Source organism: Psittacula echo (assembly GCF_963264785.1).
Source record: "Psittacula echo genome assembly, chromosome: 2".
NCBI classification, from domain to species: Eukaryota; Metazoa; Chordata; class Aves; order Psittaciformes; family Psittacidae; genus Psittacula; species Psittacula echo.
The window spans coordinates 101,911,007-101,938,590 of NC_137737.1; the positions used below are offsets into that span (position 1 = coordinate 101,911,007).

The 27,584-nt window shown below is 37.6% G+C and overlaps 1 protein-coding gene across 1 annotated transcript; it reads left to right on the forward strand.

The window, feature by feature from the left end:
• Window positions 1–26,642, forward strand: CD226 (CD226 molecule; the record flags this gene model as incomplete). Its single annotated transcript, XM_080609693.1, is given in 7 exon segments — window positions 1–330; window positions 334–346; window positions 17,510–17,628; window positions 17,632–17,735; window positions 17,737–17,828; window positions 24,218–24,321; window positions 26,481–26,642. Coding segments are annotated over 7 exon segments (924 nt in total).
• Window positions 26,643–27,584: the final 942 nt, after the last annotated feature.

The following is a 27,584-nucleotide window of genomic DNA, read 5'->3' on the forward strand; positions in this document are numbered from 1 at the left end:
ATGTGTGCTTTAACCAGTGTGGAAGGAAAGTTTGTGGATTCAACTGTAAAACTTACTGCAAAGGTGAAACTGGAATGCATATATCCAAAAAAACCCAAGAAAATCCAGGCATCCTGGATGAAAATTAATGTAACTCATAAAGAAAATATAGCTGTCTTTCATCCAATCTATGGTATTCATATTGAAGACAAATACAATGGAAGAATTTCCTTTGAAAATGCTTCCAATGAAGACAAGTCCTTATCATTCATCAAGAGCACTTTGCAGAATGTAGGTATTTACTTTTGCTCCATTGTAACTCACCCAGATGGTATTTGGGAAAAGGTAATATAAATTGTTCTGCCAAGTAAGTATATCTCATTGTTTTTTAATTTTCTGATATATGCAAACCAGAAAGCCATGCCAATTTAGGAAGTGTCTGGTATTTCAATTTTCTTTTCAATTATATAGCATGCAGAAATGGAATAATCTGTGGAAAAGAACAAGAACAACAGAAAAGAATTATATTACTTTAATAAAATATAGTTTTAAGAGAAGCAGGAAGTTAAGAAGGGGAATTGAGTTGACATAAGTCACAGCAGCAATGTATTACATGACAGATTTTAGATACTAAAGGTTAATGTAACGGTGATATTTCTGTTTGGCCAAGTTTCTCATAGCAGTTCAACAAGCTATAGGATCTCTTCAGAGGATGAAATTGCAATTACCCGTGAAATTACAGGGATGAACCTTGAAACCCATGAACCATATTTTTATATTTATGTTGCATGATGAGGGAATTCCTGATCTGAAACTAGAACTGTTTTTTTTCTGGAAGCTCTTCTGTACGTGCTTGTTCAGGAACAAAATTACCATTTAGGAATGGTGTGGCATCAAAAGGGAGAGAAGTAGGGAAGTTTAAATTAAGAAAAAAAAAGAGATTTTTTTTGGAAAAGGAAAAGGGAAACAAAAAGATTCAACTATGTGCATGTACATTCTGTGTAGCTGTCCATGTCCAAAGGCTCTGTAATTACCTATCACTCATTCAATTTGATCTCTTTTCCAGCTCTATGAGTAAGAGGAGAAAGAACCCTTTTTTAGTATTTTTCCATGTGTGTCTATCAGCATTGGTCAACTGGCAACTCTAATGCAAATAATGAAGTTTCTCTGACAGCAGACAAGTCCTTAGAAGATCATTATGTACATGTGATAGAATAGTTTTCAAAAGATAACTAGTTTTGTGTATTGGTTTATTGATTTGGTGTTGTGAACGTAGAAAGAATTTGTTCCTCTTTCCCATTCTCCAAAGTGAAAATAGACCTCATTCAATATTTTATTGTATTTACCAAAGAGGGAAGAATGGGTTGAAAGAGAGATTAACTTCCTAACATTTCAAAGTCCAGAAGATAAAAGTAACTGTCCTTTCCTAGCCTGATACGTCTGAGACTTCATCTCAAACTTGTTTTAACTGCAATTCTGTCATTTCAATGTTACAATGAAACAACAAACCTGACTCTTGTAGGACATACCTGAACTTCAAAAATTCAACATATATTGTTTCTGCCTGCACCACTAAGTTTTTGAAACTTGATTTTAGCCAGTACATTTGTTGACGGCACAGATGAAATAGGAATCCCACTCTATCTTCCTCTCCCTGCTAACATTTTATTAGTGAACTGCTGCTCATCAAATGAGAAATTGAGCCCTGATTTTGAAAAAAATTATTGTGTCTCCCTGGATTGTTTAGTTAGGTAAGACAGTTTGGAATTTAAAAGATTTCCCCCTGTGTGGCACATCAGCATAGCCATACAATTCACAGTCATTTACACGTAAAAGGGAATGTCCTCCTAGTGAAAGAGCTGATCAAGGTCCTTCAGAGTAGGACGCTGCAATCCAGGTCAGAGTACCTCAACTGTGACCCTTTCATGGCATCTCTGCATGATTGCTTCACTCTGGCGTCTTTTTTATTATATAAGGAATAACATTACTGAAGTAGTGTCTCCTTAATTTCTTTTCCTCTGTCAGTCCATTTATGCACAGTATTGTTGTGAGTGTAGGTGTCAGAAACATACATTTTAGTTGCATTCAGGTAAACTAATATCTGAAAATTTGGGTTGCTGATTACAAAAAGGAACAAGCAAAGCCAAAACAAATCTCTTATTTGATTCAGTCCATCCTGAGTTCTGGCAGTGCTGAGCCGTTAGTTACAGAGGGTTCACTTTCTGTAAAATCCTAAAAGTTAAGTGCAGTAGAGATCTGCAAGATTATTAAGTCCTTTTTCTGGCCAAGGCAGTACTGATCTCAGCTATTTGTTCTTGAATCTATGGGCTAGGGTTAATCTGAAATGATGCAAGAAACAAGGCAGTCACTTTCCTGTGGGATGTTGACCTTCAGTCCAATACCTTTATTAGACAATCCACTTACAGATTTCAGCACACTGTATACCATGCAAAGATAGATCGGTTACCAGAAGCAGTTTTTTAAAATGATACTGTGGTATTCAGTATTCTCAGTAGATGGGATTTCTGTCTTGGTTTGAGCACACTAAAACAGAAACTTAAACCAACATCAGGCACAACCTCCCCACCCCGCATTTTTTCAAATATATCAATTTAATCCTGCTACAGAGTGAGATAATAATGTTGAAGGAAATTTCATTCTTTTCCATTAAATGAATCACAGTTTTTGAGAAGAATCCTATTAAGATCTCGATAGATGCCAACAAACATGTTTTTTATAAACACTGGTCCAAAAAGAATGAAGTGTACCATCGGTGAAGATAAACCATCAGTGAAGATAAACTATTACAACTTCAATCTACATTGCAAATTAAATATGTGACAGTAGTACAGTAGTGTCACTAGAGCAAGCAACTCAAGTGTTAACAAGCCTGAAACTATATGATCAATCAGTTAAAAAATTTTGGGGTCACAGGAAGAGAAGAAAGAAGAAAGTTGAGTATTTGAAAGAAAGAAATCAAGTATTTGAAAAGCATTAAGCACTTTTTATTAATATTTTAACAACATTCCTATTTATTTCCCTTTACTATAAAGATGTCTTTATAAACAAAAAGTCCACTCTGGTTACACTCCTTCATATATGATTAAAGATGTTATCGAGTGATTTGCGGTGTATGAGGTGGCAAAAAAGAAAACTGGAGAAACTCTATTTAGGACTCTGCTCCTGGCTTATTTGTCTGGTTGGTGATCAGCAGCTCAGCCCCACTATGGTCTGGGTGGGGTGAAGACAATTCTTTCTCTAGCAGGGACAAAAGTAAAAAAAAAAAAAAATAAAAAATTAATCTTGGAAAGGCAATAGTTGAGCTGTCAAAAGGATCTGAGATCCCAAGAGAAAGAGAAGGTTATAGAGGTCTTTTCTTGGTGTACTATCATTGTACCATTGGAAGATGGAAGACCTTGGAATTGGTGATAAATCACCACTTATATAAAATTTTTGATGGAATTATTGTGGTGATTTTTTTGTTGTTGTTGTTTTAACTAGGTGTGGGCTCTGTATCAGAATACATAATAAAAATGGTTTTTGTTATTTTTGCTTTAAATTTTGGATAAAGGTTTCCTATGACGTCTATGAAATAGGTGAGAAAGAATTCTTTCAGACAGCACACCATTATCCATGCTTCCTTTATTGGCAGTTACTGAAACATACTGACAGAAAAGCAATAATACTTAGGTACTCAGGGTATCATATTGGAAACTTCACATATAACTTCAGGATAGTACTACAAGTGGATGCAGTGCTGAAATTGTGTGCCATAATTGCAAAGAACTCGAGAGTATGTTCTGGCACTGTTACACATGAGCATATTGGCAAGGAATAGTCTAGCTATCCCACAGGAAGGTACTTGCCAGCTGGGTGAATCTGTTGCTTCTTTTTTTCCTGTAATGGGAGCATACACCCAACAGTTTTCAGAACAGAATTCAGGCGGGATTTTTCCCTTAAGGTTCTCACATTTTGAGTCACAAATACTCCTGCACTAAGCAAACAAAACTCATACTTTCAGAGAGAACTCCTTGTACATTTTTTATAAGGTGTGAAGATGTAGAAATAGTTTTATTTCACCTTTTTTTCTCATTCATGAACAGCTTAAGTATGATCTGCAGTTTCTTATACAGAGTGCTTAGAGATTATGTCTGAAGACTGATTTTGCATGCAGTATGAAAGTGAGGAGCAGAGACAGAAGTCACTACTAATAGAGGAAGCATTAGCTTTGGAGACATCATGCAGAAATTGATCATCAAAAAGATGTTATTTTATACACTTGCTGCCTTGAAGAGAAGGCGTTTGAAGCTGCAGGTGTTGTAATTTTACTTTCAAATGAAAGAACATTGAGAAAGCAGTGTACTCCATCAGCCCATTGGGCAGGAGTGCATCGAGGTGCATGTTTAACTGTCACCACAGGTGGCCACTCAAAACGGAGTACTCAGCTGTGTCATTTTGCCATTTGCTATCCATGTACCTACCAAGAGCAAAGCAACAGCAGGAACTCTGCCTACTTTCTTTTGTTTCAAATTATAAACTTTTACAAAGAAATGTATACAGAGAAAGGACATGTTTCCAGTCTCTAGCACTTTGGAATGGCTTTGGAATTACTTTCATTTATAAAGGAATTGGAAGAGGTATTGGCAAAATTCCTTTTTCTTCACACTCTATCCTTTGTCTCTTTCTGGTTCGCCCAGATCTTTACTTACCTATAGCCAACTGAGTCATAAATCCATTTGTTTATTTTGATCATTTTCCAGACCTGTCTTCAGTTTTGTATTGTCGCTGCCTGTAATGATAAGCTTGCCCTTTTCTGTCTTGCCCTTATGAAAGTATGAGGCATTTCTTTGTTGGCTGCAGTCCAGTGAAATACTTTGCACATTACGAGACCACTGTCTTAATGCCTCCCACATAACTGCAAGTTATCCTGTGAGTCATTCTGATTTAAAAAGTCCTGATACGTACATCACACATCCTCCCAGACTACTTGGCCTTATTAATAGTTAGCTCTCTAGCTTGTATTGCATTAAAATGTAGCAATAAAATGTAGCAATCCCTGGATTAGGAGGTGTTGTTTCCATTGAAATGTATAATTAAAACATTATTTAAAATTTAACAGAATAAGTGACGATTGACTGTAGGCAAAAACCATCTTAGAAGCAAAGTAAATTAGCTTTGTGATGCAGAACTCAATCAGCTGAAGTTAGATCAGCAATCCTAAAATACATGATAGACAAATTTACAATGTCAATTTAACTTAAAATATAGAATGTAATAAACATCATTAGAGAGATCACAAAATTATATTGTTCTACTCCCATAGACTATGTCTTTGTTAAACATCTAGATGGAAAGTCAAAAGTCTTCAACAGTGAAAAATTATGTGATATATATAACCTGTTTATTTGAAAGCTAGCCTTTATGGCAGAGGAGTGTTTTATGTTTATTTACATAAAGAATGGATGTAGTTAAAATTACCTGAAATATTTTTGTCCTGCTTTTATTTATTCGTCTTTCAAAACTATTGAATTCTAACATGAATTTCTGTATATTTTGAAACTTATGTTTATTTTTTTAGGCATTTTATTTCAGTTAAGTGTTAAAATTAATACTAGTTTGATATAAAAATTCCCTTGCTATGCTTGGAATAGAATGAGAAATATTCCTTTGATCCTCAGAGTGACTTTTACACCCATTATGTGAATTATGGAGAGTTGCATAATTGTGTCGCTGTTATACTACTGGAAATTTTTTTCTTTCTTTTTCTTTTTTTAGTTCACGAGTAAATTCGTGTTTCTGTCAATCAGTGACAATGGGCCATTTGCTCAGGGGATATATTTTGTTAGCAACTCTGAACAAGAATGGAAGTTCATTAATAGAGTATTTAAATGCCAGATGTACTATGAAGTACTCCCGTATTTTAAATAGAGTGATCAACCTCTTCTGTGATAGCAGAGACAGAGCTTTTCTATACTTAGCTAGTGTGATGATATCCATGCCACTCAGCACTTACTTCTATATTAATATTCTTCTGCCTGCCAAAAGCAGCATGTTGCCTAGATTTTTTTCAAGTCCCTATTCACCTGAAATAGCTTGCTTTCTATTTATCTCTGTCTCAATTTAGAATGTGATTCATAGGTCTAACAGTGAAAAATTATCAACCGTTTAAAGCACATGGAAACAAGAACTAATCCTAATGGATCTTCATTCTTTGGCTTTTAGACACTGAGCTCCTCAGAGCAAGTATTCTTTCTGTATCTTATACAGTGTCAACCACATTGTCAGCACCTAATAAGAAAGCAAGAAGGTATAGGCAACTGAAACTGCCTTCTTCACACCTCTGCTGTGATTATTGACCTGTTAAATGCTGCTTTTCTTACTTTTTATCTTCTGTGATGAACTAAGAATTGCATGCCCCTTTGGTGTAATAGACCAGGGAAAAAAACCCCAAACTGAAACCAGCTGTGTTGGGAGCAGAGTAGGTATCTCCTTTTCCTTTCTGAAGGAAAAGCTTAGATCAAAAGGAATTATGGAATTGTGGAAAACTCAGGCTGGAAGAGACATTCCAAATTAATATCATCTATCGCTGTGCTCCAAGGCAGGATAAGCATATCTGTATCATCCCTGACTGATTCCCATGTTGGAAGTGCATGCATAAAACTCTTGTATAATCATTCTAGTGTTTAACCAGCCTTACAAGGAGATTTCTTTTCCTCATTGTGTCTAACCCAGATATCTCTTGTTTAAAAATGATTGTTTAATAATTCACTGTAGTCCTTCCTTTGAAAAAAAAGCGGAAGGCTCTCATGTTGCCAGTCTTCAGTCATCCCCTTTGAGACAAGGGGGACACAAAATTACAAAATGAAATACATAAACCTTTAGAATCAGTTTTAAGTAATGTTAAGTTTGATGGCTTTGTAACAGTAGCAATGGAAAATTAATGAGGTGCATGATTCACAGAAAAAAAAAAATAGAATACAGCTAGAGAACGTACTGAGAATTCTTGTATAAGATAAACTGTTTAGTTGATGTAGTTTTAGGTCCATATGACCTTAGTACAAAATGAGTGTAAGAAAAACAGGATAGAAAAAGAGGACATAGGGATAAGGAGTATCTGGGAATAGCAGGTGTCCAGGATGGGCTGCAGTTAAACTAACTGATAAGTAGAAGGACAGGATGATTGCTGTGTCTGTAAGGTTAATAAACCAATTAAGCTGGTATAAACATCTACTGCGCGTGCTTCAAAGGCAGCCAGAAGTGATGAAGATTGTTGGAAGAAGTAAACGACCCTCAGAGACCACCACCACATTTTTGTACGCATGCAGAAAACTTTCTGGAAGATGATGTAATCTATATGTAGCCTCATGAATATGTATGTATACCCAGTGGCTGTATAAGGACGGCTTGCGTAGCAATACTGGGACACACGTTAGGAGGAGCTATCCCCCATCTCTCCCAGTGCCGCAATAAAGAATACCTGTTTGTCAACTTGAAAACTTTGTTGGCGAGTTTGTTCCCGGAGTTTTCTCTGAATCCCTTTGTACTAAACAAACACAATTTTTTAAACTTTACTTCTTACTTCATGTTTCTGAATTTCATCGTTCTTATTCTCATAGGAGTTTTCTCCTGTTTGTATATAACCTTATTAAGATAAGATACATAGAACGAAACACCATGTTCCATCTAAGGTCTTACCATTGCTGAATGATGCAGATTAGTGCATCCTTTGTCTTGTATATGACTGTTGTCACCTGAGAAAATTTGTCTTTTAGAAACAGATAATGTGATAACATTTTTGATTCTATTTGGCTGACAATCAGAGCATCCAGATCCTTTTATTCAGCACTGGGTGTTTGGGGTTTTTTTTCCCCTCCTCTTTTCTTCTTTTTACTCTTTACCATTTTGAATGTTCAGTTAGTTACTAAGACTAATGATGCCTTTATGTACTCTTGGTTACTTTGCATCAGAATATGCCACGTTAAGGAAAAAATTGTAGCAATCAGTACCCCCGAGGACTGCTTTGTTTTTACCAAAATAAGATAAAAATTAGAAGGGTTGTTTTATATGCTCCCTAAGAGCATGGTTTTCATGAACATGCATTGTGTGTCAGCTGGCTACTGTAGCTATTAACTGACTTGCTGTTGAGTGATAATTTGGGGATGACTCTCATTGTTCAGCTGCTGACCCAACCTGCTGTCTAGGGAGATATGCTGGTTGCCAGGGTAGACTCTAGGATGCTGCAGTGAGACTGCCAAGCCTTGCCCAGTCCTCAGACTCCTAACCTCTGTTGCTTCTTCATGTGTACACGAAATACAAGTCCAGGAGGGACCTGGAGCACATCAGGCATGACTACATGGTGCTGGAGGTGGTGGTCAAGGAATGGGAGGCTCAGGTGGTTTCTCCTTGATCCTGCTGAAGAAGGGAAAATCTGTAGGAAGAGGGGGTGGATTCCATAGGTCAAGATCCAGCTGCATGGCTGGTGTCAACAACAAGGTGTTACCTTTTTATAGAACTTTCTGATGATCAAGAACTGCTAGGAAGAGACAGGATCCACCTAATCACATGAGGAAAAAATGTCCTTGCCAATAGGCTGGTGACAGGAGCTTTAACAGTAAAGTGAGATAACAACCCATTAGTGAGCAAGGAAGTAGACTGGGCTGCCGAGCAAACGGCATGGGATTACATAGACAGTAAGCATCCTGAAAGCAACAAATCAGGGCACAATGTGACCATTCCAAGTATGTCCACAAAAATGAGGAAATGCTAAGTGGACACACTGAGGTGGGAAATATTTCTGGGAAATAAACATGACTGGATGATTATATGAAGTATCTGTACACCAGTGAACACAGCATGTGAAACAAACAAGGAATTAGAGCTCTGTGTGTAATTGCAGGGCTATGAACTCATTTGAATCACAGGCGCACAGTAGGATGGCTCACATGACTGGAGTGCTGCAATAGCTGGATATGGGCACTTTAAGGAGGACAGTTTAGGACAATAGGGAAGGAGAGCTGCCCTTCATGTGAAAGAGCAGTGGAAATTTGTGAAATCCTGCATGGGGATGGATGATGAGCCAGCCAAGAACTCATAGGTAAGGATTAGCAGATAGATTACACAGGTGATGTTGTGGTGGGTGTCTGCTACTGACTGCCTGATCAGGGTAACCAGGCCTGATATAGATAAAACCTGAAAACTGGAAGAAGCTTCACATTCTGTGGTCCTCCTTGGAGAGTTCAACTACTTGCTAATTGTAAAGGAGCAACACAGCAGGTTACAATCTATCTGGTAGGTTTCTGGAGTGCATTGGTGATAACTTCCTCACTATGTGATTAAGTAGCTGAAGAGAGGAGGCACTCTGCTCAACCTGTGACTTATCGAAGGAGGAACTTGTAGGGGTTGTGAAGAGCAGGGGCAAGTTTCGCTGTGTAGTACAGTTCATGATCCCAAAAAGGATCATGAAAAAAAAGTGGGATCACAACCCTGGACCTCAGAAGAGCAGACTCTGACCCATTCAGCGATTTTTTGGAAGAATCCCAAGGGTAATGGAGAGAAGATTTTCAATGGAAATGTCCTCCAATTGTCCATCCAGACAAGCAGAAAATCAAGCAAAAATACTGGAACACAAACATAGATGGACAAGCAGCTCCTAACTAAACTCAAGCATAAAAAGGAAACATAGATGGGATGGAAGCAGGGGCAGTTGATCTGGGAGGAACCTTGAAATACTATCTAAGCACAAATGGGTGCAGTTAGGGAAGTCAAAACTTACCTGTACTTGAATCTAGTGGGTTAATTTTTTTTTTTTTTGGGGGTGGAGCAAGTGTCCCCCAACCTCTATAAGCCAAAAATACTTCATCTTCTCAGCTACTCTTTTATGCCACTGCGGCTATCAATGTGACATAGAGATTTACTGGAGTATGGTATTTCCTCTAGTATCAACCATAGCTACTGTAATACCCAGTAGTTAAACCAATACAAGAGTTTTATAACTTTGAGTTTTGCTTCTCAGTGTAAAAGTGATGCATGAAATTTTGAGATAATGGAATTTGGAAATCATTACAGGATGCAATTGCAGGGGGAAATGGAAAGCGTGCAGTGACAGCTTTAAAATATTTCAAATTTAGGAGATAGTATTAACTTTATAAGACAGACTGAATCCAGTATTTGGGGAAATACATGATAGGTTATGGAATGAACAGAGATAGGTGAAAAGCAGAAGGTAAAAGGAATTACAGATTCAGATAATTCAACTTCCAAATACTCTAAAGGAAATAACTAAGAGGTGATTAATATTTTAATTTCTGAAATGTTATTATCTGCAGAACTTATTTCTGCTGCTTGTATTTCTAATGATGAATACTTCTTTCAGCTGGCTTGTCAGACCAGGAATATAATTTATAACTTAATAAGGACAAAAAGAAATGGAAAAGAAACATTTCATTTCTTCCATTTTCTTACCTGTTACAAAGCTGCCATTAAATTTATGAAACAAAATGTATAATTTCTTCTTCTCCAATATATTTTAAATCCATAAAACAATACATTAAAGGTAATAACTAGGATCTGAGACGCAGGGCAGAAATTTCCCACAGTGCATCCTTCACTCCTGAGCTTTAGTCACAATGCCTCTGTGGCTGGGCAACTTGCTTGTGTGCCCTGTCCATTGCTTTGGCACCTATGGCTTTCCCTCCTGAGAAATGTTGGTTCAAATAGTTGTCCTTAGGATCCAGTTTAATTCTTCACACCTTTTCCCTCCCTACCTTTTTTCTTCTATATGGCTTAAAACATGATATCCTCTGCCCTGGCTGAAGTCCAGCCCTCAGGAGTGTCATGGAAGATATGAGCAGGTAGGCATACATGCATGCACATACACATGCTGTGACATGGAGTTTCTCAGTATAACATTTCTCTTCATCCACTATAAGACAACATGGGTTATTTACAAAAAGTGAAGGCTGAGACAGGCTGTGTCACTCCTGTCTGCACATTGAACTTCTATTGCTGGTAATCCTGAATTGATGAAATTCCTAGAGAGAATGAAAATCTGATATTCTGACCTCTCATATCTTCAAGACTGTCCTGCAGGTTAATCCTGGCATAATGCATTATATGCTTTCATCACATGACTTCTTCCCCAACAACCAAATTCTCTTTGCTGGAAGTTCATGAATGTTTATACTGAAGAAAGCATGTGTTTTCTCACTCTTATTAGCACTGTACTCTCTCTTTCCCTATCTTTGGTTTTTCCCTTTCCTTGCACTCTGGGTAACTAAAGTTCAGCTTAAAAGAGTAAAATAAAAATGAAGAGCAATGGAATATACCTAAACAAATTCAGTTGGCAGGTGAATTACAATTACATGTTAAGTGTTTACAACACCATGCAGAATTCATAATTAGTACGGAAAGATTCTCCAAATTGTTGCACTACAATTTAATATATATTTAAAGGGATGTTTGAAGGATATAGGAGCATAAATACTTTTATTTTCGCTTTTATGATCCAAACAGTTGCTATTAGAAAAATGCATTCTTTTCAAAAACACCACTGCTGCTGGTTTCTGAGCCCAACTATAGAACAAGTGTCAGTGGCTCATCAGAAATTGAGATCTTTACTGTTCTAACTTATTCAATAGCTATGCATCCTTGTTTCTGGGTCTCATCCAAAAAAGGGAAAACCAGTTTTTTTAGAAACTCAGCAAAACCATGTGGTATGTCCTAATACAGTTGGAAGACATTAGTTTAGGAGCTAGATATAATTCTGTCTGAAAGGGGCCTACAAGGATGCTGGGGATGGACTATTCATCAGGGACTGTAGTGGTAGCACAAGGGGTAACGGGTTAAAACTTAAAGAGGGGAAGTTTAGATTGGATCTAAGGAGCAAGTTCTTTACTGTGAGGGTGGTGAGGCACTGGAATGAGTTGCCCAGGGAGGTTGTGAATGCTCCATCCTTGGCGGTGTTCAAGGCCAGGTTGGATGAGGCCTTGGATGGCATAGTTTAGTGTGAGGTGTTCCTGCCCATGGCAGGGGGTTGGAACTAGATGATCTTAAGGTCCTTTCCAACCCTAACTATTCTGCAATTCTATATTCAGGAAGAGTAAAGGGGTCACTCTTGATGTATTTCCTTACAGGAGAGTTTATTTTCTTGGTGCAAAGAAGAGCTCCAGAGAAAGTTCATCTTCATAAAATTTTAAGTCTCTTTTTCATCTGCAATTTGATTTCTCACTTCTTATTATAGGCCGAAGAAAAATATTGTGTTGATGTAACACTCTTTTTATAAATCCAGCTCTGACAGTACTTAACCTCTGCTAAGCTTTAAGCCTCAACAGAGATGCAGAAACCTGTTAAGCCAGAGAGTGTTTCTGTACATTTTATTTTACTGTGTTGAATTTTGCCTTTCTGAAATTGCAGAACTAGATTTTGAAGTATGAATATTGGTTTCTTCATAAATATTTTTAAACCAGAAGGAATGTATGAGATATATATGTTGTCCAAAGTGAGATTCTTGAACCTTGCGTGAAATTATAAATCTGGAACTGGTTAAACTTGCAGTGTACAGCACTTTAAGTGTCATAGGTACCTGACTTTAAAAAACAATAAACAAGCTGAAGGCAAGCAAAAAAAAAAAAAAAAAAAAAAAATTGAAGTGGGTAGCACAAGAACCAAGAAATAGAAAGTCTGAAAATCTCTACCCAAAAAAATGGGGACCAATTTTTTACATAACGTTCATTTTCACTTTTAATTGTTTGTAGCAAGGGCAGGAAAAGGAAAAGAAACAAAAAAATAAAATGACTACACCATTATTTTATTTTTTCCTCAAAATGTATTTCTTAATTCCAGCAATTTTTATGCTGCAAAATTTGAGTTTAGTTGCTTGATCCTTTAAATCCTAGGAAGCTGGTTTACACTCTTTTATAGCTCTATATTTCTGAGATCTGTTTTCCAAGAAAAATATTGAAAGATTGTGTATTTAAAGAAAATGAAAACTCACTATTTTTCTCCTTTAAATGTCTAATGGTAGATGGAAATATGAATAGTTGTGGGAGGATATCAAACACAGCACTTCTTCACTAAGCAGAGGCAAATGCACCTAAAGTGAATTCTGTCACCTCCCCTATTTTCTGTCCAGGAGGGCAAGATGACGTGGCCATGGCAGGGGCAGAGCAGGCAGCAGTGGCAGCAGCTGGAACAAGCAGTGGGCAGGGGAACTCTATTTTTAACAGATGCAATGATACATAATTTTTTGCATTTCTGAGATATTCACACATCGTGTGCCACCTTGAACCGTGCGTGTGCAGGGGTGAAGGTGTGTGGGTCTGCTTTAATCCCATAGAATTATTTCTCAGAGTGGGAGGTTCTCATCCCACGTGTACCAGGCTGAAAGCAAAGAAACTGTGTTCAGGAGGGTGCTAAATAAAGAAAGTGGTTGAACAGAGAGGGAGGATGAAAGAACTATGCTGATGCTGGTGTCAAAATAAAATGGGACAATCACTTAAAACAAAAGCCTGGAGCACTTTAGTGTACTTGGAAGATTTAATTAGAACTACGTAGGTCTCCTGCCTGTGCCCTACATAATCATTAAAGCTGTGCAAGGTATCATGCTGTAAAAAGTGCAGGGATTTATATCTTTTATTGAGAGTGAAAATAGTTGAATGTTGCTGCATACTGACAAGTACAAATACAAGGCAAAAAAATTAAAAAAAAAACCAGGATACCCATGATTAAAAATGGTTGTAATAGAATGTATGGGAGCCAAGAATCTCAAACCTATATCTATTTTAATGTGGCTGTTTGCACATAGCTCTCATTATTAACATATTATTTAGTTTTTGTATAGTAGAAGATTGTACAAATATATCAAGATTTGCACCTGCAAATTCTTCACTGAAGTTGCAAGGCAACCTTAGCTGTGTAATGTGCCTAGGACAGTATACTACTCTATGTTGTATTTTATACTATTGGGAAGCCAGGATATATTGTTTAGCAAATATAGAATCATAGAATCATGGAATAGTTAGGGTTTGAAAGGACCTTAAGATCATCTAGTTCCAACACCCCTGCCATGGGCAGGAACACCTCACACTAAACCATGCCATCCAAGACTCTGTCCAACCTGGCCTTGAACACCGCCAAGGATGGAGCATTCACAACCTCCCTGGGCAACCCATCCCAGTGCCTCACCACCCTCACAGTAAAGAATTTCTTCCTTAGATCCAATCTAAACTTCCCCTCTTTAAGTTTTAACCCGTTACCCCTTGTGCTACCACTACAGTCCCTGATGAATAGTCCATCCCCAGCATCCGTGTAGGCTCCCTTCAGATACTGGAAGGCTGCTATGAGGTCTCCACGCAGCCTTCTCTTCTCCAGGCTGAACAGCCCCAACTCTCTCAGCCTATCTTCATACGAGAGGTGCTCCACTTCCCTGATCATCCTCGTGGCCCTCCTCTGCACTTGTTCCAACAGTTCCATGTCCTTTTTATGTTGAGGACACCAGAACTGCACACAATACTCCAAGGGAGGTCTCATGAGAGCAGAGGGGCAGGATCACTTCCTTTGACCTGCTGGTCACGCTCCTCTTGATGCAGCCCAGGATACGGTTGGCCTTCTGGGCTGCGAGCGCACACTGAAGCTGGCTCATGTTCATTTTCTCTTTGACCAGCACCCCCAAGTCCTTCTCTGCAGGGCTGCTCTGAATCTCTTCTCTGCCCAACCTGTAGCCGTGCCTGGGATTGCTCTGACCCAGGTGTAGGACCTTGCACTTGGCATGGTTAAACTTCATCAGGTTGGCATCAGCCCACCTCACAAGTGTGTCGAGGTCCCTCTGGATGGCATCCCTTCCCTCCGGCGTACCAATCGAACCACACAGCTTGGTGTCATCGGCAAACTTGCTGAGGGTGCACTCAATCCCACTGTCCATGTCCATATAACACACAAAGTTAATTAATAAATTGTAAGGCAGAAGGGATTTTCATTATTTTGGTAGGAAATATTTTATCTGTTTGTTTGCTGCTGACCATATGTGTAATGTACATTTTTCTAGCAAATGTATAGCAGAACGTCAGGGAAGTAGGCTGGTTGTTATACAGTCCTGGATAGCTGCACTTTGAGTCAGATGGGAATCATCTGGAAGGTGGGAGTTAGCATCATATACATAATTTCTACGAAAAACATGTTTACGTAAGAGAAATACCTGGAGTTCAAGGTGGCATTGGCATGAAATAATTAAGACAGCAAGGACAGACCCAGGAGAGGATGGAGAGACTTCAAGGTTCCTACAGCGAATGTGGGTAGCAGCAGGGCTTGCTCACAGGAGAGAACAGGAAAGACTGCACACTTAAGAGGGAGACACTTCTCAGAAAAGAAATGGATTTTACCATAATGCAGATAGTTGCTAGAATTTAGTGGTCTGAAAAGTGGAACAGGAAGAAAGGATCTGACGTCTAAGAATGTGATATGAAAGAGAGAGAATTGATTTCAATCACCTTTTCATTTACTTCTCTTCACTGGCAGATCTGAATCTTAATCTGCAGATCTGAATCTTCCAGATATAAAAAATATAACCTATTCTAATGTACTGACTTTTGAGTGACTGCACTTCAAGGAGCATATTTTGCAAGCGTACAGTCCCATCATAGTAGTCATTTAATATAATTTGAATAATCCTTAGGCTTCCATAAGTAAATTCTTGCTCGAACTAGCATGATATCTTGAATGATTATCCAGCCTTGGCAGTCATCTTCTGTAATAGAAATTTAGCTGTCTTTGGCAAGCTGTCCAAGGATTTAATTAGCTTCACTGTATTGTACCTTCTGCTTAGCTTAGTGAATTTATCTCTCTTCTGTTCTTGTATGTCATTAACTTTCTGTCTCCCCTATTGCAGTCTAAATGGATCTTCAAGCTCATTATTTTATTATTATTTTTTTTTTTAGGTAAACTCATTAGACACAGTTCCTTTTGTCTTTCAGCCTTTCAATGTTTTAACTATAATTTTGGTCTCCAAAGTAAGAGGAAATGTAAGTTTTCTCTGCTGTGTTCCATTAACCAAAAACTGCAGGCTAGACTTTTTCATTCATCATTTCACAAAGACTGCAGAAGTCTCAGAAGTCAGAGATTTCCACAATGAATTTTCTGTCCTGTCGACATGGAGGATTATTACTACATTTCCAGTGAGTATACTTCCCATATGAAATCCTAGTTCTCTTTACACCTAGATTAGGAGGTGAGTTACGCCACCCTGTAATGATGATTTCTTTAGTACCTATGATATAGACAACCCTGGCACTACCAGCATCCAAAGCAATGCAGTTTATCAGCATTTACTCCCTTGGTTTTCGATAAAAAAAGTATATCCAGGAGAATCTAAATGTAGCTCAGTCCTAAAGTGGATCCAGTTCCACCCAGAGTCCTACTGCAGCCATCCCCATGAATCTAGCTACATCTTCATTTTAAAACTTCTTTTATAAACACATTTTGATGCTTTTAATGACTGTCATTTTTCCTAAGCAATTTTAATTTTCTGTCTCAGTTCCAGTTGTTGCCATAGGTAGAGGCAAACACATTAAAAATGCACAGTAGTGACCTTTTTTTACTTAAAGGCATCTAATAAAAAAGAAACTAATTGAGGAGCTTGAGAGATCAGTCTTTTTACAGTGTAGGAAAAGCACTCTGATCATTAACCTTTCTCAACATTAGTCTTCAAAATGATGAAACTCCTCACTTAGGAGATATAGGCATTACATAGCTGACTTTAGAAACCAAGTGACTATTGAATGTTTTGAACATCAGAAACATTGACAGTGTTTCCACCAAAGAGCTTTTAAATGTATTTTTAATTTTATTTATTTATTAAATTTGTAAGCAATGAATTCTATTACTAAAAACAATAACTCAGGGATTTAAGTCAAAAATATGTTAAGATACACCTATGGTTTATATGTTGTAGAAGTCTTGAATTTGTTCGGAAGTCTCCTTTCATACCACAGCCTGACTATCATGCAAGTTTTTCCCAAATAGAGTATAGGAAAGGATAAAAAAATTTTTATTTAAGTGGTGAGGTTTGTGAATGGGAGAATTGTAGTTCATAGGCTGGAGTATCTTTTAACATAATTTACTAATGGATGTCCTGAGGGTCACATTAAACCATTTTCTTATTCTAATTAGTGTGGAAGCAGAACAAGACTATTGCAAATTTAATTAGATTGGTCCCATAATTTATGCAGTTGAATATTTGGCGAAACTGTTAATAAAACATTCATACTGAAAATTTATAGCAGTAGTCTTCTTGCAATGTCATCGCAGACTCATGGTTCCATAAAGATTGTTTTGCCTAAATGTGCACGAAAATATAGTCACAGATATTTTACAATATCAATATAGTTTTCAATATTTCAAATGATCTGAATATCTTTCTGCTGTAAGTCAATTTCATCAATATATGCCATACAGGAATTATTGATACTAAACTTCCCTTGAATGAATTACAAGAATCTTTTGTTGTTTTTTGTGTTTTTTCCAACAATTGTTTTTGGAGAATCTCAGAAAAAAACCAATCTTGTGTTTAACAAGCCAGGAGAAAATGTTGCTTTTACTTGCCCTTATAAAATTGGAGAGTCAGTGCTGCAAGTGATGTGGGAAAGGATTAAAGCAGATTGAGTAGATGTTGTTGTTCTGTGCAGCTCAACAGGAAAGCAAAGCTTTGGTTCAGATTTCAAAGAGCATACACTGGTGGATTGCTCTGATCAGGCAAACTCCAAAATTCATCCCAAACATTACAGCCTCTGACTTTGCAACTTACCGCTGTGTAGCTGCTGGGAGAAACAAAACCCATGTGATGATTTTTACTGTGGCTGGTAAGTAAAGGAGGAAGTGGTAAATGTTTTCACAATAGGACCTTCTGAGGCATTAACACTTTCACCCATATAAAATAACTCCTCGATAACAAGTGAGGGTTAATTTAAATAATACCATACTCCAATTAGCAGCGTGTAAAAGATAGCAAAGTTAACAATTAATCATGTTTCCACAGAAAGAAGCTTGTTTTAAGCTTGTCTGATCTCATTATTGAACTTGACCTGTTTGTGAAAAACTGTTTTGATGTTGGGAAGAAGATAGGCTGCATGAGTTTGCAGGGAGAGGAGGGCATTCTCTCAAAGAAGATGTGAGGGGAATTCCCTAGTAGCACAGAGCACCACAGTGGCCCAGGGGCAAGACTTACCCTCCAATGAAGAGAAAGAGCACACTCAGCTGAAAATGTAAATATGTAATGGCCTCAATCGTACTCTTGTAAGGAGTTTCTCTGGGGGGAACTGAGAAACTCAGTAGGTTTTACTATGATTACTGTCACAGTTTGATTGTAATGGGAGCTTAGGTCCACGCATGTAGTTTTAGTTCTTTGTAGAATGCATTTTGAAGATACTGTTTTTGTTCTGCCCCAGTCCTTCTTCTGTTGCAGTATTCAGTTCAGCTTTTGGTGTACTGCCTTACTCCTGGTAATACATGAGTGTTGGTAGACAGATCTAAGAGCTGTAGCATGGGGTATAGAACTTCAGAATATGCTTAATCTGCAATATGGTTAATTGAGAAGTGGAGAATCTGCTTGGAAAAAAATGCTGATCTGCTTTACTCTTGATGCATGACCACAAAAGTCCGTGAAATTGAGCAGAATGTCATAAAGAAAGAGGCATCAGGACAAAAATTCCTCTTACCTTTGGCAATTTTAAACATTAAAATTTCAAAATATTTACTATATTGGTATAATCAAGCATATCCAAATTGTAGAGTAATAGAAATATTTTCTGCTTGCTCCAAGTGCCTCTCATACCAAAATGAAAGCATATGAGTTGAAAGCAGCACAGTAATTTTAAGAATTACCAGAATTACCTACGCAATTTTTTTCAAGAAGAGTTTAGTTTCCATGCTTCTTTTGCTCTTGAAACAAATCCTATTTATAATTTTTTGTTCTAACAATGCCAGCATAGTTATGCCTGTTTATTGGAGGAAAAAAAAAGTATAAAGCCATTGCAGAAGCTGAAGTACAGTCTGATTCAGAAATCACTCCATTGTCTCCCTTTTAAGCTGTCACTTGATATTAGGTGGGTTTTGTTGAATTTTCACTAACTTCAAAAGAAGTGAAGTCTCAAGGGTTTCCAATTATTTCTCTTTAACGTTTGAAATGTTTCATAACACAATATTTGCAGTGAGATATGGAGAAACACTAAGGGAAGAGAAGCAACAGACCAGGTGCCAGCTCCCCCGCCATGTGTGGCATAGCCAGTGAAGTCTCTCACAAATTCATGAGTGCCTTTGCTTGATGCAACAGCCGTGGCTTGAATAAAGCAAGTGCTGATAGAAACCTGCTACGCTAGTTCTTTGTGTATGTTCTGTCAATTCAGTCACATCGTTTTCTTTGGCTTAGCATTACAGTTAAGCCACACAAGAGCTTGGATTTGCTACCAAACTCCTCCAATTTTTGTAGTCTGTCAGTGTGATTCTGCATGCATACTGCAAATCTTCTTGCCTTGCTCAGTTCCAGAGGTGTTTTGAAATACTGAGTCTAGGAGCTGGGACAATAGCTGCACTGTAAGCAGTAATACAGAAAACTCTGATTAGGTAGAGAGAAAGTAAAAGAAAAGAAAATTTTTTTTTTTTTTTTTTTTTTAAAGCCCCCAAGAATGTCTGAAGAGGAGGAATCTTGACTGAAACTCAGTAGAAATAAGAGCACAGGATTGTTTGCAGAGCTGATAATAGTTCTAAACATGCAGATTCTGAGTGGTGGTACTGTAGAAAGAAGTAGATTGCTTCTTGTCTATAGGTCAATGTATTTTTCCAAGGAAAACCAGGATGGAATTCCTATGAAGAAAAAAGGAAGAGAGGAGGGAAAAGGTATTCAAATGTCAGGAAAGCCTGAACTATTCTTGCAGTTGTATCAGTAGAAGTCAGCATGCTGCATTTAACGTTTTTCAACATCAGTAAAGGTAAAACAGCAAGATGCTTTCAATATCATTAAGTTTGTCCATTCTATCCCACTAAATATTGTGATTGCTGTTTTTAGTAACAGGAATTTCCATCTGAAAAGGGCCTTCTGCAAATCTTTTTGACCTCAAAACCTGGCACACATAAAGCAGCATGTGTATGCAAAGGAGTGTAGCTTTTGTTGGACAGCACCTACAGAAACAGAAGGCTGAATATTACGTAATAATATAATGTACTCAAAAAACGTTGGATAAATTTCTGGTGTGTTCTTCACCTTATTTCTCCTAAAAATTTTAATAATATGGAGATTGGTCACGTCACCAGATTCTACATCTGAACCTATTTCTGATTTTCACTTGCCTTGCCTTTTCCTTTGATTAATTTTTTTTTTTTTTTTTGAGCATGTTTTTGAATGAAGGAAACAGACTTACAATCCATGTATTGTTTTGATAGATGACTGGGAAAGAAGAGGAGATACCATATGAAAGAACTGAAAAGTTAGCAGGATTGAAAAAGAAATGCTTATTCCATTCTGAAGACCCAGCCATGTTTAGAAAGTCGTAATAAGGTTTTTCTTGCTTCAGTAGCAAGTGGGACAGCAAGCTGTCTTAGACAAAGTAAAACAGAAACATCTCTTGTGCTGCTGTGTGTTTCCAATAGGTCTGAAAAACTGGGTGGTGCTTGTATTTAAATGTATATTTAGGGTCAGAATTACATTATGGCTTGTACTATCCTTCTCAGCAGCTTTGTTGCCCTCCTCTGGACACCTTAGTCAAATACCTTAATATCCTTAAATAGTGGGGTCCAGAACTGTACATAGTGCTCAAGGTGAGGCTGCAACAATGCTGAATACAGAGAGATGATCACCTCTTCTGACCGGCTGCCTGTGCTGTTGTTTGCCTTTTTGGCTGCTGACTCCTGTTGAGCCTGCTGCTGACAAGTACTCCCAGATCGCTTTCTGCAGTGCTGCTCTCCAGCCACTCCTCTTCCAGTTTATGCTTATGCCTGATGTTACTGTCTTGGATGTAGAATCCTGCATTCGTTCCCTTTGTCTATTTGGCTGGTTACCTTACCATAATAGAAGGTTATCACATTAGTTGGACAGGGCTTTCTCTTTGTGAACCCATGTTGACTGTGCCTTTAAATGATTTTCAACAGCACCCAGTATGATCTTCACAGCAGCAGATGAAAAGCAGCCTACTACTTGTCCAGTCATTGAGGGTTATCTATGTCCTTCTTAGCTGGGAGGAGACAGCAGCACTTCTGTGCCACAGAAAACAGAAGATAAGGCCACAGCTGGTGGTGAGGACAATCAGGATAGGAGTGAAATTAACTTCCTTCTTTCCTCATGAATTTGGACAGTGTGAACACAAGATATCAGACCATGCTGTGGGTCTCTACTCAACAAATCACCTTTCTTTGGGCATGAATGCATTCATGCTGGATTTCTGCCTTTGAGATTTGGGCAAAACTATTTCAGATGTCTAGTTAGCATATCATATGTGCCACTCCAGCAAGGCATGTGACAAACTACATGCAGATCTTTACAGTAAGTTCAAATCTCCTGTTAAAACAAATTGCTGTCTGGCCTATCAGTGCTACCTCCTGAAAACCGGTCAGTGCACTGAAGGTCAAAGACCTTCCTGAAAAAAAAAAATTTCACTATATATATATATATATATATATATATATATATATATATATATAAAGTGCCAAGGCTAGAAAGATGGCAGAGAGAGAAACACATTGACTAATACTTAACAGAAATTGAACTGATGCTGAAAATACACTTAATAGCCTGCCATCAGCATGCCAACTTTGATGAGAACACAAGAACTAAAGAGACACATGACAAGCCTCTGACATGTTTCTGCAAACTTTTGAATGTTACGTTAAAGTCAGTAATTACAAAAGGTTTTATTTAGTTAAAAAACCCAAATGCTTCAGGAAGGCTTTGCTCACTTCAAATGAGAAGAGGCAAAAGGGCATTGAGTTGTTGTCAGTTCTAAAAAAAAATTAAAATCTAATGATTTTTCCTGTCCAAATTTAATTGACAGCTGATAATCTCAGCTCTCAAACTCATTAACTCCTAGGGGATTATCTTAACCTGATAAACCTGAAGGTGAAAATTCAGGAAAAGAAAAATTAGGTCTGGAGTGAAGGATGGTGATGCTACTGAAGTATGGAACTCTGTCCAGATTCACCCATCCTTGATGATAAAATATAAGATTTTAAATTTTTCTCTCCAGGAATGCAGGATGTTTTCTCCTTAAGTACTCATGGCAGAGATAATGATGTTCTGTGGCAGGTAGCTGAATACCTGGAAAAAGACATAATTTTTCCTGAATTTGATCATAACTATATGCACTATCCTGTCATTTTAAGTACACAGCAGATGAAAACATGCTGGTAGTAGAGTGATTTCATATGTGGTTATAATACAGAAGGCATCGCTTTTTGTTATCAGGCAGCCTTCTCTGTCGTGTCACATACCTTCATCAGTGTAAACTTCTAGGAGAATTTTCTTTCTTTTTTCTTTCTGGTAAAATAACATCGGAATGCAAGGATAAGATTCTTTTTATTTCCAATGAGCACATTAATACTAAAGATGTGTACCTGAGCATGTCTCAGCTGGTACTCAGGATAGCCAGATAAGAAGCTGTGAACCTTTTTGACCCCGAAAGGAAAAGACGTGTTGACTGCTCAGCAGCTGGTTAGCTGGGACTACAGTCCTTAGTGAAACTGACTGTTTTCTTTTGCCTAAGAACGGAGCATGTAACTTTCTTGTCTACCCAGAATGAAAGCTCTTCAGGGAAGCTGTGGTTTCATCTTTGAATGTTATCTTCCCCCACAGTGGGCAGAACATCAAAGAGCGACTAATCTAATGACAGTTTTTTAGGCTCTGTTCACCAATGAATTGCTAGTGTTTATCTGAAATACAAGAAACAACTTTGTGGCCATGAAATACAACCACCATCTCTTGTGCTAAGTAATACAAGAGGCATTACTCCTTTTCCATCCCAGGGCATCCTCACTTTTTTTTACCTTTTTTTGTTTTACTCCTCCATGTTGAGAAACTGAAGGGAGTGCAGAGGTGCAACACAGAAGCAGGAAGCAGGGACCTGTGGTGGGCTGCAAAAAGCTGGCTTGAAGTTCTGTGGTTTAACACTTTTTTTTTTTTAAATTCTACTACTACTGAAGTTTAGAATTGTGACAAGAGAAAAATTCTAAGTTTTAAATTCATGATAACTGTACTGAGGACTTGTGTCATGGCTTCCTGTGTGACTTTATTACCTCTGTTCTTTCCCCCAGCTTTTTTCACCTCAAAAATTAGAATAATATCACATTACCACTCCACAAACTTAGGCACTGCAAGAGTATATTGACTTATAGCTAGAGGCCATTGTCTTGTATGTTTCTACCCTTTAGTTATCACATCTTTTCCAGCCTAGTTGCTCCTTAGCTTCATTGGAAGATGTGACTCCATACTGAAGAAGTCAATGCATTTTGAGCAAAGTTAGTGTAAATGTAACTTTTCCTGCCTTGGTTGTAATTCTCAAAGAAATAATTTTTGCTTAGGCTAGAACAAATAGGGTGGGTTTCCTGACTTCTATCATCAAAGCACGTACAATAATATGTTATTAAAAAAAAGTGACCAAACAGAAGAAATTTCTGTGGAAATATTTTTGTTAAAAAGTGAAGAGATTTCTTTTTGAACTAGAACAGAAAATAATTGGCACTGCTGTGTGTAGTACCCAATAGAAATCCTCTTGAAGACTGAGGTGATCTTCCTGGTACTCTGAAAAGTATCTTGTTGCTTATGGACATATTGCAAGATTGTTGGTTATCTCTTACAGGACAACTTTTACTATGCCAATAGCATTCACTTAAGCAATCAGAGTGCTTCTATTATCCATGTATCAGGTCACTTACGGATGCAATGCTTTCTTACCAGAGGAGGGAAGGGAATAGGAAAGGATTATACAAGGCAGCAGGATTTTTTCATACGACTGTGCTCACTCACCTTTCACAACTTTCATAAGTAGCTTAGCAAAACAAAGGTGTTTCAGAAATGAGAAAATGGTTGTGAGGTCTGAATATTGAGCATGAGCTGTCATCAAATAATGTCTCTACATGATCATTGATTTTCAACTTATTTTTTCATAAAAAGTTCATGCTGGTTTATGCAAAATACTAATCATATTTATTACATGATCTTAAGGTCCTTTCCAATCCTAACTATTCTATGATTACTATTGTATTTTAGCAACTTGGGATCACAAATGGTTTATCGTCAGCATAGCTGGAGGAATTTCTGCTGCTGTCTTACTGTTAGTTTTTCTACTAATCTGCATCACCACTCACAAAAAAGTGAGTAACAAAACAATTTGTTTAATATACTGAAGCAGGTAAATGTGAAGGTGTTAACAGCTCATCCCACTATCCTCTTCAGTACCAGTTAAAAAAAAAAAGGTAGATGTGAAAATTGAATTTTCTTGCCAACATTTTAAACTTGAAAAAACCTAATCCATTCTACAGCCTATGAAAGACAGTTTATGTCCATGTTGTTGTTGTGTCTCCCGCCCTCCCCCCACTTATTTTTCACTTTAGAAAAACAAACGGCTTACTCAAGTTCCTTAGTCAGCTAAATGCTCACAGTGGTATTAGCTGAAATTTCACACCAAAGGCGATCTGTCAGGAATAACATAAACCTAGGCGTAGACTTCTCCTATTTTGTGCATAGACGGCAGGTGACATCTTGGGGTTTTCTACATCTTCTAGCATTTTTTTGTCATATGATTTAATGTTCTAGATTTTTTCACAGCTGGATCCAAACTAATCGTTTAAACCGTTATCTAAATTGGCTGTATTTCTTGCCAAGTATACACTACTGGTGTGATCCAGAATCTCTGCTTCAAATGAAAAGAAATAGTGAGCAGAAAAAAAAATTCTTTGCCTGCCACAATATCTGGAACTTGTTGGCAACAACTTCCTGCATTTCCTTCTGAATCAAAGGATCCCTTTTTCTCTGTCCAGGCTTTTATGAAACACTGCTAATCTATCTCATGCATGTTACAGTTTGCAAGTCAGAGGAAAGATTACTTGGATTTTTTATTGTAATTACTGTTTTCAGTGGCCAATACCAGCATTATATCTCGTATGCTGGAATTAGATATTTTGGAGTATACTGTCATGCACGATGCAGTTCCCTCCACTGTTTTTCTGACTGAATGTGTGTCATCAGAAAGAAGAGGAAGAGGATCACAGAGGCCTTCTCAAATGATTTGTATCCTACTCAGGTGCAGGTGGAATTAACTCATATCTTGTATATTTCTTGACATCTTTCTCTTCTGTATCTGATCTTTATATCCCTTAAATCTTATAGTCTAATCTTAAACTATATAGACAGGAAAAACGTAATATTTTAAAGTGTGATTATTGCTATTTACTCTTTTTTTGATGAATGTTTTTTAATGTTTTACAGATACATTTAGAGTTGTAACTGCGTTCCACGTTATTAAAAAATTAGCTCTTTTGGTTCACTAGCGTTTGTATTATTTACTTATTTTTTTCAAGTCATTACTTGTAAAACTGAAGCAAACAATTGCATCCTGTGATAACCTTTGTCTTGTTTTATTTTTTCTAGTTGAGCTTCACTGTAATTTGTTGGGACAGATGCTTCAGTGCTTCTTTCTTTTTGTACTGTCATAATCAATGTTTTGCAGCTTTAAGTCTCTCTCTCTCTCCCCCCCCCCCAGTAATCCTATTCAAGGCCTTCAGAAATGGAAAACTGAGACAATTTCACTGCTTCTGCCTTGTCTCTTCACATTTTAAGTTGGGGTATGAAGTTATGCTGCGCTTAAGGAAATGATCCCATTTTCACAGTGGATGTGAGACTGGCTTTGCACTTATATCCCCTCAGATGATCCTCTTTATAACCCAATGGTGAGCTCCACTGTCAATATACCCTTATAAAGCCATTTGACCTCATGCCATTTCCATTCGTCTTATTTTGACTGTTGGGTCACTGTACCAGAATGAAGCTTTTACTAGTGGCCACAGGCTATGGGCTAGTCATTTACTTCAGAAAACACCTTTCCTCTCATGCCAGTTAATCAGGGCATGGTCACATTAAGTTGTCTTAATTACATGACTAATTCTTAGCATGGTCAATAACTTCAGACTAATTCATGTTTTCAGATTGACGTAGGAGAGACTACTTCATTTTCTGTAGTGTGTATGTGAGGATAAGGGGGCATTCCACTGGTGCTTCACCAGCCACCTGATGCAGGACAGCTGGGAAACATTCAAAGTGAGACTTTTTTCATTTGTTTCAACCTGAAATGTATCTGTAGCATACACGAAGACAAAAAAAAAAAATTTCAATTGATGGTTGAATATTTCCCAATAATAAATCAGCATATGAGGAAAATGTGGCATTTTTCTCCTTTTTCAAAGTTGCAGCTGTTTTGAAGAAAATTCCTTAAACGCTTCTTTTTATTTTCTTAATTTTTTTAATGTTCTTCTAGCCTGGTAACAGTTATGGAAGTTCTAATTTTCATGTCACATGGAACACAGGAAGAAAAGAAGAATCATCCCTTGAGCAGTCAGAGGAGATTTATGTCAACTGCAACGATGTCTTGTTTAAACCTAAGAAAAGACCATTAGATTACTTTTTAGGAATGAAGTAACCAGAGTGCAGGCCTTGTATTTCCAGCTTAGACTTAATTTTCTTTGCACCATCGTGAAAGGACAAAGTGGCTGTGCTGAGCACTGCCTGGGCTGCTTTGGCTGAACACCTAGGCTGGGCTAGCTTACACCAGATATAACTGTGCTGTATGGCAGTCTGCAGCATTAACATATATTTTTTTATTCATATGTAAAGATTATTTGTACTTCTGCAATTTAAACAGTTTTACTCAGTAGGTGTACTCTTAAAAATTTTAGATCAGCTCTGACATACAGAATGGAGCGTTTACACAAAGTTAATTTGGTCTGAGGTATCTATGCTTCTGAAAAGCCTAAGTGATAGGGTTGAGAAAGAAAATGTGCTCGATGTTGTCTATATCCATGATTATTGCATCTCAAATTGAGTGCTCTATAGAATAATAAATATCCATTATTTTCCACAAAGGAGGTGCTAGTTTGCGGCTGGGCAAACAGTACTATTCAGCTCACAAAAGCAAATATATCAGGGATCCTTGAACGTAGATTTAAAAGTATGAACAGCAGCTTGCTGTCTGACAGCTGTGTGGTTTTACATGTTTCTTGCTGCTCATCACAGTTATTTCAGTGCTTTCTATTTGTGGATGGAATAGAAGTGTAGCCCCTGCTCTTCTCCCTCCCTCCTTCCACACCACCTCTCCCCTCATGTCCAGGAAAAAAAAACAAACCAGGAAGACTGTAGCTGTCAGGTTATATTTAATAATTTATTATAAGGTTTAGTTGCGCAAAAAATAAAAGAGAACATGGAAGATATATGAATAAATGATGCAAGGCAGAAAAAAGCTTGATTGAGAACATTTACAAAACAATACACATACGTAAGTAGTTGTATGTGTGCACATGTATATATTCAGCTGAAACCTACAAAAGAAACCACACAGAAATTGGACAAAAAACCCAACCAACCA